Below are 15,343 nucleotides of genomic sequence, written 5' to 3'. Positions count from 1 at the left end.
CTCAAACAAGGGGGCACCAAATCACCAGACCTGTGCATTCTGATCTGGCAGTTTCTACGTTGGTGCGACAACCTCCACATCAACGTACAAATCAGACACATTCCCGGCAGACTCAATGTCTTGGCCGACACTCTATCAAGGAAAGGTCAAGACATTCACACGGAATGGTCACTCCATCAATCAGTCTTTCTTTGGATTTGCACACTTTGGGGGCGTCCGATGATCGATCTTTTTGCGACAAGGTGGAATCGCAAGTTGCCCACCTTTGTCTCTCCGGTTCCAGACCCAGAGGCTTGGGCCGTGGATGCTCTGTCAATCAGCTGGGAGGGGTTGTGGGCATTCACCTACCCTCCCACGGTTTTGGTACCGAAAATAATTCAGAGGTTAAGGGGTCAGAACTGTCGGATGATTCTGATTGCCCCTCTCAGATGGAACAAGTCCTGGGTCACCGATCTACTCGATCTAGCGATAGATCTACCCAGGAAGATTCCAACCAGCCCAAATCTTCTAAAACAAGCGCGGTCACAGGTGTTCCACCCCTGCCCAGACTGTCTTCTTCTTCACGCTTAAGGCTCTTGTCCGGGCAGCCTTGTGAGACGAACAATTTAAACTTTTGATTGTGGAGAGAATCTCAAGAGCAAGAAGGCCCTCCACTCTGAAGGCTTACGAGGGAAAGTGGCATGTTTTCAGGGACTGTTGCCATATCAATAACATCGTCCCTTTGAGTGTCTCAATCCCTCAACTGGCCAACTTTTTTCTCTGGCTTTTCGAGGAGAAACAGTTGACCCCAATTACTATCAAAGGCTACCGCTCCATGATATCAGACACATTCCGCCATCATGGTAGATGTGATATTGGGCATAACAAAGATCTATTAGATCTTTTAGCCAATTTTGATTTCAATCAACCAAAATCCCTCACCCTGTTTCCAAAATGGAATCTGTCCTGGGTTTTAACATGGCTCAATTCAGACAAATATGAACCTTTAGCCCACACTTCGTTAAAGCTACTATCATACAAAACATGTTTCTTGATTGGCTTAGCTTTAGCATGCAGGGTGAGCGAGTTACATGCCCTTTCCAGTGACCCGAACTTTCTTCAGTCCAGATCAGATGGTTCGGTGGTCCTCCTGACGCAACCAGGCTTTGTAGCCAAAAATAGGTTACCATCCATTGGCAATCAAAGAATCATCATTTGCTCGCTCTCTTCCATAGATAAGTCAAGAGCAGCAGCCATGCAAGATCCTGTTCGTGCACTCAAGCACTATTTAAAACGCACAAAGGCGTGTCGGGACACACGTAAGTGCCTCTTCTGGTCAAAGCTGGTAAACGGGATATCACCCCTCAAACCCTTGCTTCATGGCTGAAGTGGGTTATACGCTCAGCGCACTCAGAGGTCTCACAAGATCAGTTGCCTCATGAAGATTATGGCTCATGAGATTAGAGCAATCTCGGTGAGCCTGGTATTCGAACGCAATGTTTTGATCCGAGATATAATAGAAGCTGTTGGTTGGCATGCAGAGTCAACCTTCTCCAGTTTTTATCTCAGAGATTTGGCTTCGCAGAGGCAAACCTTGAATCTGGTAGGTCCAGTGTCGGCTGCCCAGATGACCACCAGACCCATTTAAAACAATCAGTACAGCCTATCAGCTTCGCTGGATTCGCCAGTGAAATTTCGTAGGTAAGAAGATTTCAATAACTATCTTCTTAACCGTATGTATGGGTCACATATAAGAGGACCCTAGGCTGTGTTGCTGATGAAATTAGGAGAACGGGTTATCGTTCAAATGGGGAATCCGCCCATCATTCCCTAGAAGGTACCCGGAGTGGATGTAGGATGCTCAGCGTTCCCTCCTCCTATTACTTATTCTCCTAGTGTTAATGTGATCAGGGAACGTATTTGAAGGAGAAAGCAAATTTTTAGTAAATTGTGTTTCTCCGAGAATACTTACCCGATCACATTACTTAAAAACCCTCCCAACCACCCCGCTATGCGAGCATCCTCGTATAATATATATCGCTCAGCTTAAAAAACTAGTGACACCTGGCGGTGCCAAGGGGAGGTAAGGGGCAAGAGTTATTGCCCTTTGGTCTATATGAGATAGACCGAAAAGACAAATTTTTGTCTTTTAGTAGGGCTGGATTCGAGAGGTAGCAGGCTTATATCCCTAACGTTAATGTGATCGGGTAAGTATTCTCGGAGAAACACAATTTACTAAAAATTTGCTTTCTAATTTCATTTTGCTTGTTTTTCGTAATCATATCATTATATATTTTTAGATGTTATCTAATCTAAAGTGCTTAGAGCTTCTAAAGCTTAGGCGCTATACAAAGTCCTCATTATTATTATTAATATTATTATTATTATTATTATCACAAATAAAATTGCCTTAGGTCATTAGATTCAAATGTAGTAGGTTTTCTTGGTTTCTTTCTTCTGATGAATCGTTCAATTTGATTGGACAATTTCATCAGCTTTGGCCAATCAGAATATTCATTACAGTAATTCACAATTTGTATTTTAATAAGATGTTCAGCCAATTTAATTTGGTTACATTGAACAAGCGCTCACTCTATTTAGAAAGTGCGTGAAAGCAACACGAGGACACAATGTTTGTTCAGTCAATTTACATCTTCAGTTTTGTTTCACCTCATGTTTAAAAATGTCAGGTCTTTGCTCTTCCATCTGGCTTGAACAAGAGAAACACAAGAAATGGCTGAAAAAGGATAAAACATGTAAATGAAATGCGTTTTGTAATGCTTCAGTAGAACAGATGACAGCCTTGATGAAGTGTTTTATTCCGTCCTTTCCAAAAGAAAGGAATATGTTGAACTTTGGAATGTTCTTCAGAAAATGTTGTTGTCACATGGGCAGGCAACAGTGGAGAGAAGATTTTCTGTCAACAAGCATGTATCTGTTGAGAACCTCAGCAGAGAAAGCCTCAGAGCTCAAAGGCTAATCATTGACACAGTGAGAAAAGCAGGTGGACCTTTGGAAATCATCATTAGCAATGAAATGATGATATATGCCTCCTCTGCAAGACATATGTACCATGCCTATCTGGATAAGAAGAAAGCAGAGGAGGAGCATGAGGAGAAGATCAGAAAAGGAAAGAAATGGGAGTTAGTCATGGATGAAGTGGAAGAACCAAAAAGCTGCGTCTTGAAGCTGACATTGCCAGCTTACATCATGCTTCCTCTGTTCAGAAGGCAGAAGAAGCAGAGTTAAAGGACTCATTGTGCTTGTCACAGAGTCAAATGCTCTAAGGAGAAGAGCAGAGGAAAAGATGACAGTGGTGGCTTCTCTTTCTAAAATGATTGAAGAGACAAAACAGCAACTAATATAATGCATTTAAAGCAGTGCTGATGTCTGTTAAGAGAATAATTTATTTTGTATTAAATCTGATGCATAAGTTACATATTTCTGAAATAACAATTAATGTTAACCTATCTTCCAGATCATTATAAAGCAATTTTAGGAAATTAATTATAGTTTGAATGTCATTATGAAACAATATTGTAGTATTTTGCACTCACTGTTTTCTCATATAACCTGTATACAAAATGTTAGCAAAAATAGGTCTTGAAATCTATGTTTGTGGTCTTTGAAAGTTTGGGGAAAGTCTTTGAATTTATCATTCAGAGTTCAGTAGTTTTAGCTTTGAGAAACGCATTGCATTCTGCATAGATGATGAGGGTTTTCTTTCAGATATTTGAAACTCCTGGACATTGTTCTTTTAATTGTGCCATTGATATAACTTGCAAAAAGGATATTCTCTGATTGGTTGTATTTCAGCTATGAGAACTGGTTGAACATTTGTCACTTGCTGCTGAAACTTCATAATTTCTTCAGGTGAAAATATTTATCGGAATCATCTTGATTTCTCTTTCATGATGGTTATAGCTTGTTGTGTATATGGTTATAGCTTGCTGTGTATATTTTAGATCTATTATAACTCAGAGAAATATGATAGTAATGTGTCTTTTCTTTGAATAATTGTTAAGTACTTGATATGATAGTAATGTGTCTTTCCTATGAATAATTTTTAAATAGTAAGTACATAATCAGTGTAGATTTATGTCAACCGATTTATTTGATTGGTTGTTGTTAAAAACAAGACTTTGTTTGTAGGGCATTTTGTTCACTTCATTTTGTCATTGTATTTTCTCGGCCATTACTTTTACTTGAAACAAAGCAGTAATGGTATTTAAGATTACAGTAATGCCAGCAATGGAAATTCAGTTTGATTCTTGACAGAATGCATTGTTGAAAATTTCATCTTTTTTTGCCGATTTCATATTTTTGCACTGATATTTCCTGTTGAAGAATTACAGTGGAGTCTAAGTAATTAAAATTTCAGTTATCAGAATAATTGGTTAAAATAAACTAACATAATGTCCTCCAAACATTTCTGACACATGCAGACTTGATTTTCTGACATTTACAGACTTGATTTTCTGACACATACAGACTTAATTTTCTGACTCATACAGACTTGATTTTCTGACACATACAGACTTGATTTTCTCATCTCCTGTCAGCATTGATCTTGACTTTCCAAGCAGAATGCCCACTGAAAAATCTGTATCCTTCAATACACATGACTGTTATCACATGACATCACAAAACAGTTTTGATTGGTGTATCCTGGATGACTTGTTTTGATGACATCATCACATATAGGATGTTACATTGTCTGCTTTTCTGTTTAGTTTCAGAATTTTAATTGCCTTTGTTTTGATTAAACTAAAGACTTTACACTTAATTTTCGAGAAAAGCATCATTCCTTTCCGTAATTTAGGACCAGGTTCTCAATTTAGGAGTTAACTTTTAATAAGCCTTTCTTTTTTATGTATATAGGTGGGCTTGATCTGAAGGCACAAGAGGCCACATTACGTCTTGGACCAGATGTGGTAATTGCAACCCCAGGGCGTTTAATTGATCATCTACACAACTCCCCAAATTTTAATCTGAAAAATATTGAAATCTTGGTTCTGGATGAGGCAGATAGGTGGGTACACTTAAAAGTCAAATCAAATATTTAGAAATCACAACTCTTCCACAGAAATTAAATCTTTAGAAATCTCAGTTTTTCCTCAGACCTGTGTTCACAGGTAGTAAGATCAACAAAATCTGTGTTGAGATGAGAAAATCCCAGTTGAGGAGTTAATATTAATCTTGTTTTGCTTAGCAGAGCCTTGCAAAAGACAAAAAATGTAACTCTAATTTCCTTGTCTCACTGATGCAGTTCCTTAGGTCTTTCATGTGGAAGTCTCTGTGTGTGTGTGTGTGCATGTTTTGGATTTTTAATGTAGCTTTAACAATTTTTCAGTCACATCATTATGATGTATGCAGTGTGACAGTTTATAGTGATGTCTAGCACTGGGGCATCATGCCACAGACATGCAGCATAATGTCCCACCCAGTCACATTATCCCGACACCAGGCCAACCAGTGTAAAAAGTAAAGATTGCAATTCTACAAGATTTCTTAGTTTGTCTGTTTTTTTCCTGTGATCAACATAATATCAGTGTTAAGATCTTGGCTTTTTAATATTCATTTAAACAGAAGCTATATAACAGCTCAGTTTATAAGCAAATAAAGTCAAAATAATTTTTTCTAAAATTTGTTTACAAAGTATATATATACAAAATTATATTACCAGCTGACCATGTATTTATTTTATCTCCTAATCTAGGTATTTCTGTCATATTTGTGGTCTTAGGCATACATGCCAACCATTACATTTTTGGCATAATCATTACACTGTTTTTCAACAAATTACTTTATACGCTGGCCTGTATATGGATTATACATTTTTGGTATTTTAAAAATAGAAATAATGCAATAAAAAGTTATTTTTGTCATTGTTATTATCATCTCTAATACCACTCATAAATTTGAGAATATTCTTGAAAAGGTGACTGCTGTATAAGAATAGCACAGGAGTACTTTCCTTATTTGCTATTTATAGCAACTGTATATGACCCATTTCTAAGAAAACATCGGTTTCTTCAAATTTGAACTTTTCCTCAGATTCATTATATTGATAAGCTAGTTAGTTAGCAGACCAGTCTGTACTTTTAAACAAAATAGCACCAGATGTTATGCGAAATGCTTTATGGTGTGAGTTGTGGATGTTATATGATGAAAAATGTTAGAGCAGATGGATTTTTTTAAACTTCAAAACATATCAGATCCAAAAAAAGGATAAATCAATGCCACTTGACAGCCTTTAAAAGACAATTATGAGAGTAATATACTACAGCACTCTGAGCAAATGACCATGGTCATTGCAGAATTCCAGTTCACAATCGTTCAGTAAAAGTCTCACATTTATACAAGCAAAAGTGAGTGCTGAATATAAATAATTTGTCAGTATATTTAGTGTTTGTGTTCTTATTCTAATCCGTATGGATCTTGCCCTTTTTGACAAGAATTTTGACCAGCTGCAGAACCAAGTTAGTAGCAAAATAAATGTATATTTTTTTCATACAGTGTGCTGTAATTCTGGCATGTAATGTACAGATTAGACTTTTTATGCCTAAATGAAACTTTTTCATTTAGTGTGCTGTAATTCTGGCATGTAATATACAGATTAGACTTTTTATGCCCAAATGACACTTTTTCATTTAGTGTGCTGTAATTCTGGCATGTAATATACAGATTAGACTTTTTATGCCCAAATAACACTTTTTCATACAGTGTGCTGTAATTCTGGCATGTAATATACAGATTAGACTTTTTATGCCCAAATGACACGTTTTCATTTAGTGTGCTGTAATTCTGGCATGTAATATACAGATTAGACATTTTATGCCCAAATGACACTTTTTCATTTAGTGTGCTGTAATTCTGGCATGTAATATACAGGTTAGACTTTTTATGCCCAAATAACACTTTTTCATACAGTGTGCTGTAATTCTGGCATGTAATATACAGATTAGACTTTTTATGCCTAAATGACACTTTTTCATTTAGTGTGCTGTAATTCTAGCATGTAATATACAGGTTAGACTTTTTATGCCCAAATGACACTTTTTCATACAGTGTGCTGTAATTCTGGCATGTAATATACAGATTAGACTTTTTATGCCCAAATAACACTTTTTCATTTAGTGTGCTGTAATTCTAGCATGTAATATACAGATTAGACATTTTATGCCCAAATGACACTTTTTCATTTAGTGTGCTGTAATTCTGGCATGTAATATACAGGTTAGACTTTTTATGCCCAAATAACACTTTTTCATACAGTGTGCTGTAATTCTGGCATGTAATATACAGATTAGACTTTTTATGCCCAGATGACACTTTTTCATACAGTGTGCTGTAATTCTAGCATGTAATATACAGATTAAACTTTTTATGCCCAAATGACACTTTTTCATTTAGTGTGCTGTAATTCTAGCATGTAATATACAGATTAGACTTTTTATGCCCAAATAACACTTTTTCATACAGTGTGCTGTAATTCTGGCATGTAATATACAGGTTAGACTTTTTATACCCAAATGACACTTTTTCATACAGTGTGCTGTAATTCTGGCATGTAATATACAGATTAGACTTTTTATGCCCAAATAACACTTTTTCATACAGTGTGCTGTAATTCTGGTGTGTAATATACAGGTTAGACTTTTTATGCCCAAATGACACTTTTTCATACAATGTGCTGTAATTCTAGCATGTAATATACAGATTAGACTTTTTATGCCCAAATGACACTTTTTTGTAACTTAATAGCAATAATTACACTTATTCATCTCAGGGGGTTGGTATGTATGCATAGGGATGGATAATACAAAATCGCATATATTTTTCATGACGAAAACTCTATGCTTTTGAAACCCTTAATCATAGGATTAAGTTGCTTTCAAAATATCTTCTGCAAAGTGATGGATAAATGCCAGCAGAATTGTAGGTATCTTGATTTTGGTGATATTTCCATTGATATCTTATCAGTTTTCTAGAAATATGGATTGTCATAACAAAAGTACGAATTGTTTACCAAGTATCTGTGTGTTCTTGCTATTCATGTTTACCGCTCTGGTAGCCTAGTGGTTAGAGTATCCACCTTGGATGCAGGAGGTTGTGGTGTTTGGTCCCTCGCCAAGTCATACCAAAGACTTACAAAAATGGTACTAACAGCTGCCTCGCTTGGCACTCAGCATTAGGAGGTTAGTGTTAGGACTGGTCGGCCTGGTGTCAGGATGATGTGACTGGGTGGGACATCGTAGTGATATGACTGAAAAATTGTTAAAGCTACTTTAAAAATCCAAATCAAATCACATCACTATTCATGTTTGGTATATTAGTTATTGAGATGGAAAAAATATGAATTTTGAAAAAAGTTATACAATTTAAAAAAAACAAGTACCGTAAAACATCTCAATTCAGCCACTGATTTTTCTAAGTGGTCTAACCTGTGGATTTGTCAAATCACAATGGATAGTGTTACTCTTTTACAAAAGAAAATGGGAATGCACAATTCTCTTTATATGGGGTGGTCTCAGTCTGAGGCAGTTTGAAGAAAGATTCTGATAATAATTGGACTCTTACAGTCATGTGTTTTATTGGAACTTGAATTTTTGATGTCATAAATTAACTCTTCACTGATTCATGTTATTTTCATCCTTTTCAGAATGCTGGATGAATATTTTGCAGAACAGATGAAAGAAATTATAAACCTGTGTTCTAGAACAAGGCAGACAATGTTGTTCTCAGCTACTATGTCAGAAGAGGTATGTCATTCCATGCTTTGTGCTATAAGACAATGCATTGTGTTCCAAGAACACGCTCTGTGTTCTAAAACCATGCTTTGTGTTATAAGACAATGCGTTTGTTCTAAGAACATGCTCTGTGTTCTAAAACCATGCTCTGTATTCTTAAAATATGCCGTGTAGACAATGCTCTTTGTTCCAAGACCATGCTCTGTATTCTGAGATCATTCTCTGTATTTTTGAAACTCTTTAGCATAAAACTGGAATTCATGCATAAAGTTTGACTCGTTTTACAGTCAATAAAATTACAGAGAATAAAGCTTGAAACAATGAATTTTTCGGATTTTCTTCATTTCATTTCCCTTATTAGATTGGCACAGATACCTCCTATATATATTTCATCAAACTTATTTTTTGAAATTTGATCTTCAGTGAGTCTTGTACACAAAGTTTTCAGATTATGGACAGTATTTGTGAACCATGTCCTGGCAGAAATGTGTCATAGCTATCCTCTTTGATTTCCATCTGTATGTCTATGCATTCATCCACACCATAGAATAACCTACATGTTAAATTATTTTCTGTTGTTTGTTCTAAAGTACATTTTTGCACACATCAGATTACTTGGTACACTACACATCCTGTATCATAGAAGTGATAGGCAAAGTTTAAACATTTAAACACCACACATTCTGTATTATATAAGTGATAGGCAAAGCTTAAATGCCACACATCCTATATCATATATCACATATCACATAAGTGATAGCCAATGCTTAAATGCTACACATCACACATCATATATCACATAAGTGATAGGCAAAGCTTAAATGCCACACATCACACATCATGTATCACATAAGTGATAGCCAAAGCTTAAATGTCACACATTCTATATAAGTGATAGGCAAAGCTTAAATGCCACACATCCTATATTATATAAGTGATAGGCAAAGCTTAAACACCACATATTCCATGTATACAGAAAGTAACAAGAGTCTATTATGACACAGGAACTGCTCTTTAGGGTACATTTCAGTAACTAATCTCATGAAAATGTGTTGACAAATTATTTTAAGTAGATCAATAGAATCCACGTTCATTTGTTCTGAATTAGAAGTGTTAAACACTTAGAGAAATTACAAATTTATAGTTTTAAATCATTGTTAGGTATTGTCAGAAGAAGTAAATTGATCTCAGCTTCCTTCTAGTATGTGTAAATACTGTAAGAGATTCAGCATTGGGTATAATTTAGGATGGGCTAGATCTAAAGTTGCTGCATTCTTGCAGTCCACAAGAAAAAATAAAGAGGAGCCAGAACATCCACTATCTTAAATTGTTAATATGCCACTGAAAATGAAATTTTGTTTCTTAGCATTATTTTGAAAAGTTCTACTTGTTTTTATCAGGTCAAAGATTTAGCAGCTGTGTCACTCAAATCACCAGTGAGGATATTTGTCAATGAAAACACAGATTTGGCACTCAACCTGCGCCAAGAGTTCATCAGAATTCGACCTAACAGGGAGGGTGATAGAGAAGCAGTTGTGGCAGGTAAGCCAGGTCTTGTTTGACTTGACCTTAAGAATAATGCCCATCTATATTCATATAGACAAAGGAAAGAAATTATTGCCAACCCTTCCTCTTACATTCCCTCCCCACCTCTAGGTGGCTATGGTTGTTTAGCAGATTTCATCATATCTAGCACCTCTCACATCTTAGTTAATCTTATGGATCATTTACCATCCATTGACAAGGTCTGTATAGCATTGAATCTAAATGTACATACTACATGTTACATTCATTCATTTATGAAATTTGTTGATATTTATATGCATTTTTCACAGTTTTGGACTACATTGTTTTTCTGTCCTTGTGGTTCAGCATGTTGGCAATCATACATGTGAAGCCACAGCCCACATTGCCAGGTTGATTAATAGGGCCACACATCACACAATAGTTAATATCTTGACAGTTTCAATTAACATGGATCTCATGAGACAAGATGCCTGCCTGTGCCTGTTTGCGCTAAAGCCACACTATGCCTTGGCTGTTCTGTTAGCACCTTTTGACTTGCCATTACTGTTTGGCAGAAGAATCTAAGGAAGTACTTGAGCAGGCATCATAAGAACGGCTGCTTCATCTTGCCTTGCCACCTGCACCTACTTTCGGGCTGAACCAGTCTCATCCACAGCAAATAGTTAGTAGCAAAGGATAATAGGCCCAGTAATGCTCAAATACAATAATTTTATCATCAATTCAACTTCAGGCAGAAGCAGATCCCTCAATTCTGGAAGCATTTAATAAAGGGGTATTGAAATTTGATTTCTCTTACCCTGAGCCTCCTAACAGCAGACATTGACTTGCCACCTCAACTGCCAACAGACAGCATTTTTGTGGGCACATGACTAATTCAATTTCAAATTGTGTAGATCAGCTGTTTCCCAAGAATAAATGGATGAAACAACTTGTTGCAGAGGATATTTTCGGTCTGTTTGGTGGGAGGGGTTTGGAGTCTACACCTACCCCCACTACCCACCACCACCCAGCCACAAATGCAGAATTATTCTTTGTCATGTAACCCCATATGCACACACAACATATTTAGTAAGGGATTCGTCTTGTCACCAGCTTTAGGCTCCCTTAAAAATGTATATTATTTTAAAGGGGCAATTAATGAGCAGAAGCATCAATAAATGTAATAAAAAAAACATGTCAACCATGTAAATCAAGTCACATGAAGTGTTTTAAAATGGTAGCAACCTAATATATGGATTACAATTTAATATGGAATACATTATAAGCAAAAGCATTGTTAGTACAAGATAAGTTAGTAGCACAAGGTTTTGGTTGTAAAGGTTGGTAACACAAAGCTATGTCAGGCAGCAAATAATTATGTATGCTGTTGTAACTTAAAGTACAAATATACAGAGTTGAAGCACAAGTATAAGAAACTATTATTTACATGATGAAAAATACTAAGTGCGTTTTGTATGAAATAATAAAATATCAGGTTATAACTTTATTTACATCCCAGCTCCCTTTCATGTTTGGTTTATAACTGTTATTATATTATATGATAGAAAATATGTCTATTTTCTCTGCAGCTTTAGTGAGCAGAACATTTCCTGACCACACTATTGTCTTTATCCAGACCAAAGTACAGGCCCACAGGATGCATATTGTCCTGGGACTGTTGGGGATCAATGTTGGCGAGCTGCATGGGAATCTCTCACAACTACAGGTCTGTGTTCAGATTGAGTCAAAATGAATTTAGACATGAGCACTGAATGAAAATGACACAGTTGAATACAATGTAGAACAGAACACAAGGGCAATGTAATGAGGCCAATAATTTACTGAGTTTAAAAAATCTTTTAGTTTACAGTCTTCTGTACAATTAAGCTGAACAGACATAATAAAAATCTATTACAGGAATGGAAAATTTGGGGGCCATGGGTACCTAAGAGTGGTGTTATTTTAAAAAATAGGTGCCAACAAACCTTTTCTGTTTCTTGTTTTTTCAAGAAAATTCAAACATAAATCATTATCAACTTCCCCTGTCTTGACCCTTTTCTATCTAGAGTTTGAATCCATCATGCTTGACTAACAATTCCCATCCAGAACATTTGAGTCTTCATTTTTTCCTCCATGTATGCTACTTTAGAAATAAATGCAGCAATGTTTTTCTTGAAGATTTAATCATCCCTTCTTTACATTCTCTATTGATGATCATCAACCTTGTGCTCTTGATTGGTGCTCCAGATATCAAGATAATCAGAATAAGTAAGATATTTCTGACAGCCAGTGACATGATCATCTTATGTTTCCATGGATTGACTCTATTCAGTAAGCCATCATTGGATGCACTCTATTCTTTCAGTCTAAAATCAACTGTACTGATGTATCTTTAATATCTGTGGTCTTTGTATGTACCTATTGGATGCCATATGGACAATTTTCATGCATCAAAGATAAAAGTGAAGGGTCAATGGTGCAACCTCAAAATGATAGCCCCCATACTACTTCCTTCTTTTCAGATATCTTGGAAATGTTCTGTTTTTTGGCCATTTAGAGAAAGGTGAATTTTTCCATGACCTGTTCATGTGGCCTGAATGTTTTTCTTCTGATTACTGGATTAGAAAAAAGAACACTAGTTTTGGGATGCTCAGTCAAAGGAGAAACACCTGACAAGTGTCGCTTCCTTTAGATCTGTAGAATTTGCACTGGTTATGCAAATGCCTTTCAATCTCATATTCATTATCCTCCCTGGGGTAAGTTTTATGATCCACTGATAAACTAGTTATAAAATCTGCAGTGTTCTCATTAGAATCCATCTTGATAAACCTTACACATTAACACTTTGCAGCGTTGTAGCTATTTGCTTTTACAATACCATGTAGTCCGTTGGCTGTCCCTTGACTTGCCATAAAATACAGTTTTCCCAATTTTTATCTTGACATTTATAGCCTGATTTGATCTTTAAGTTATTCGTTGACATTATTTTTGAAGAATAAGATGTTGTTAAAATGTTTGGCATATACTTAAGTACTTAACAAACAAAAGGTCAGTATTATCTCATGAGATTGAACAGCAAAAGCACAGTGCATGACTGGCTCCACACTAACCCATCATCATATACATGGGATTGTTGTGCTGACCATAACAATAAATACATATACCCAACTGACATGTGCCCTTGAGGTAGTCCTTACCATTAAAGGGGGGGCCCCGAATGGCCGAGTGGTCTAAAGCGCTCTCCGATATTGATCACTGCCATCTCACCTCTGTCTGTGTAGGTTCGAGTCTCGGATTTGGCTAATGTGGGTATGTGAGAAAGCTTGCCAGTAGCTTCTCAAGGGTCAGTGGTTCTTTCTGGGGTTTTCCCGGGTTCTTCCTCCACCATTAATACTGGCCGCCATGTATAGTCTATCGTGTGCTGAAAAATGGCATTAAACCCTACAACAGCAACAACAACAACAACCATTAAAGGGCCCATCCCATAAGGTGCAGACTTTGTGGTGGAGGTCCACATGGGGAAGGACAGAATAGTTTGTTTTTGTGGTCAAATAGTGATTTATTCTTTAATAAGGATAATTAGTATTCATTTAACCTGACAGAAAAGTTTCCTGTTTCAGAGATTAGAAACACTAAAGAGATTCAAGAACTCTGAGATTGATGTGTTGCTGGCAACAGACCTGGCTGCTAGAGGATTGGACATTGAAAGGGTTAAAACTGTACGTTGTAGTCCCTTTTGCTTATAGACAAATTCACCTAGAGAAATATTACCTTCTTTTGCATCAAATGTAACTGTAAATTGTAAATGTTATTAATCAGTTTTATTTTATTCCATAAATAAAGCATATTTGCAACAAATTTTATGAAAAAATTACATTTTCCTAATGAATAAATATAAATCTTCTCTCTGTTAATAACTCATTTGCATTACTACAAGTACACCTACTGATAGATATGTAAACAAGAACTTGAGCTACATTATGTAAGGCTTGATTTAATACAAATCAACAGTTATATTGTGCGTGGGATCTCATATGTAGTTGGCATTCATATTCTTGAGTCTTGTTTCTTCTTCCCAGGTGATAAACTTTACAATGCCAAACACCTTGAAGCATTACATACACAGAGTAGGTCGAACTGCTAGAGCAGGAAAAAAGGGGAGGTAAGTCTCTCTCTTTTTATATATATATATATATATATATATATATATATATATATATATATATATATATGTGTGTGTGTGTGTATTAGTAAAACCCCATTATATTATGATGACTAAGGTCCATAGAACGCTATCGTGCTATGTACCATTCTGTGCTATAGCCAGACAGGTTGGTTACTACATGTTTATCTTTTTAGCTATATAAAATGTAGAGCGGGACAAAGCTGCAGATTTATTTAAAGTAGCTATCAGCTTGTTGCATATTCGAGGATACTTAAAACAGTTATTACATATTTAGTATTAATTTGGGGGAGGGGGACAGAGACCATTAGTTGGTACATATAAAAGTATACAAAGTCTGCAATATTGGAGTAAATAGAGTATGTGTACTCACCAGTCACCAGTAGATCTGGTTGTATCTATAATAGTAATTCCATTGAAAATGTGCCTAAAAACATAACATCTTCAAATTTTCTGCTAGATCTGTTTGAATCAAAATACTTGATTTCTTGCTAAAACACTCACACTAACTTAGGAAACACTGTATTTCCAATATATTCATATTTGCTGGACATGTCCAAAGTTCTGACCAAAAATAAAATGCATAACTGAGATATTGGGAGTTTCTTAATTTAAAAAAACCTTGTATTTAGGCTTGGAAAATCTTTAGCTGAAAATTCATAAAGGAGGTCAGAGGTATTGACCTTGTTGTGTACTTTGGTCTATCACTTGAACAGTTGTTTATAATGGCTGGACCCATTATGAAAGTAAACCATTCATTTTCATGAGTGACCTACATAAAAGTAGTTGAGTCATTCTCCAAAGGACAAAGGAAATAAATAAATAAATGCAATATTAATTGAAATTTTATTTAGAACTATGACCTTGCACTACAGCAGATGGAAAACAGGGAATTGAATGTTCGATTATGAAAACAAATCAC

General features: G+C 35.9%; 1 protein-coding gene across 1 annotated transcript in view; it reads left to right on the top strand.

Moving 5' to 3' along the window:
- Positions 1 to 15,343, top strand: part of LOC149782948 (putative ATP-dependent RNA helicase DDX27) — a 59,590-nt gene that overhangs the window by 25,302 nt on the left and 18,945 nt on the right. Inside the window, exons 9-14 of the mRNA XM_089934505.1 lie at positions 4,861 to 5,011; positions 8,645 to 8,744; positions 10,133 to 10,274; positions 11,828 to 11,964; positions 13,859 to 13,957; positions 14,318 to 14,400. Of these exons, the coding sequence (XP_089790631.1) occupies positions 4,861 to 5,011; positions 8,645 to 8,744; positions 10,133 to 10,274; positions 11,828 to 11,964; positions 13,859 to 13,957; positions 14,318 to 14,400 (712 nt within the window). The remainder of the gene's footprint in view (positions 1 to 4,860; positions 5,012 to 8,644; positions 8,745 to 10,132; positions 10,275 to 11,827; positions 11,965 to 13,858; positions 13,958 to 14,317; positions 14,401 to 15,343) is intronic.

Source organism: Sinohyriopsis cumingii, chromosome 15 (genome assembly GCF_028554795.1).
Source record: "Sinohyriopsis cumingii isolate HCF-2022 chromosome 15, ASM2855479v2, whole genome shotgun sequence".
NCBI lineage: Eukaryota > Metazoa > Mollusca > Bivalvia > Unionida > Unionidae > Sinohyriopsis > Sinohyriopsis cumingii.
This window is presented reverse-complemented; position numbering and strand designations above follow the sequence as displayed.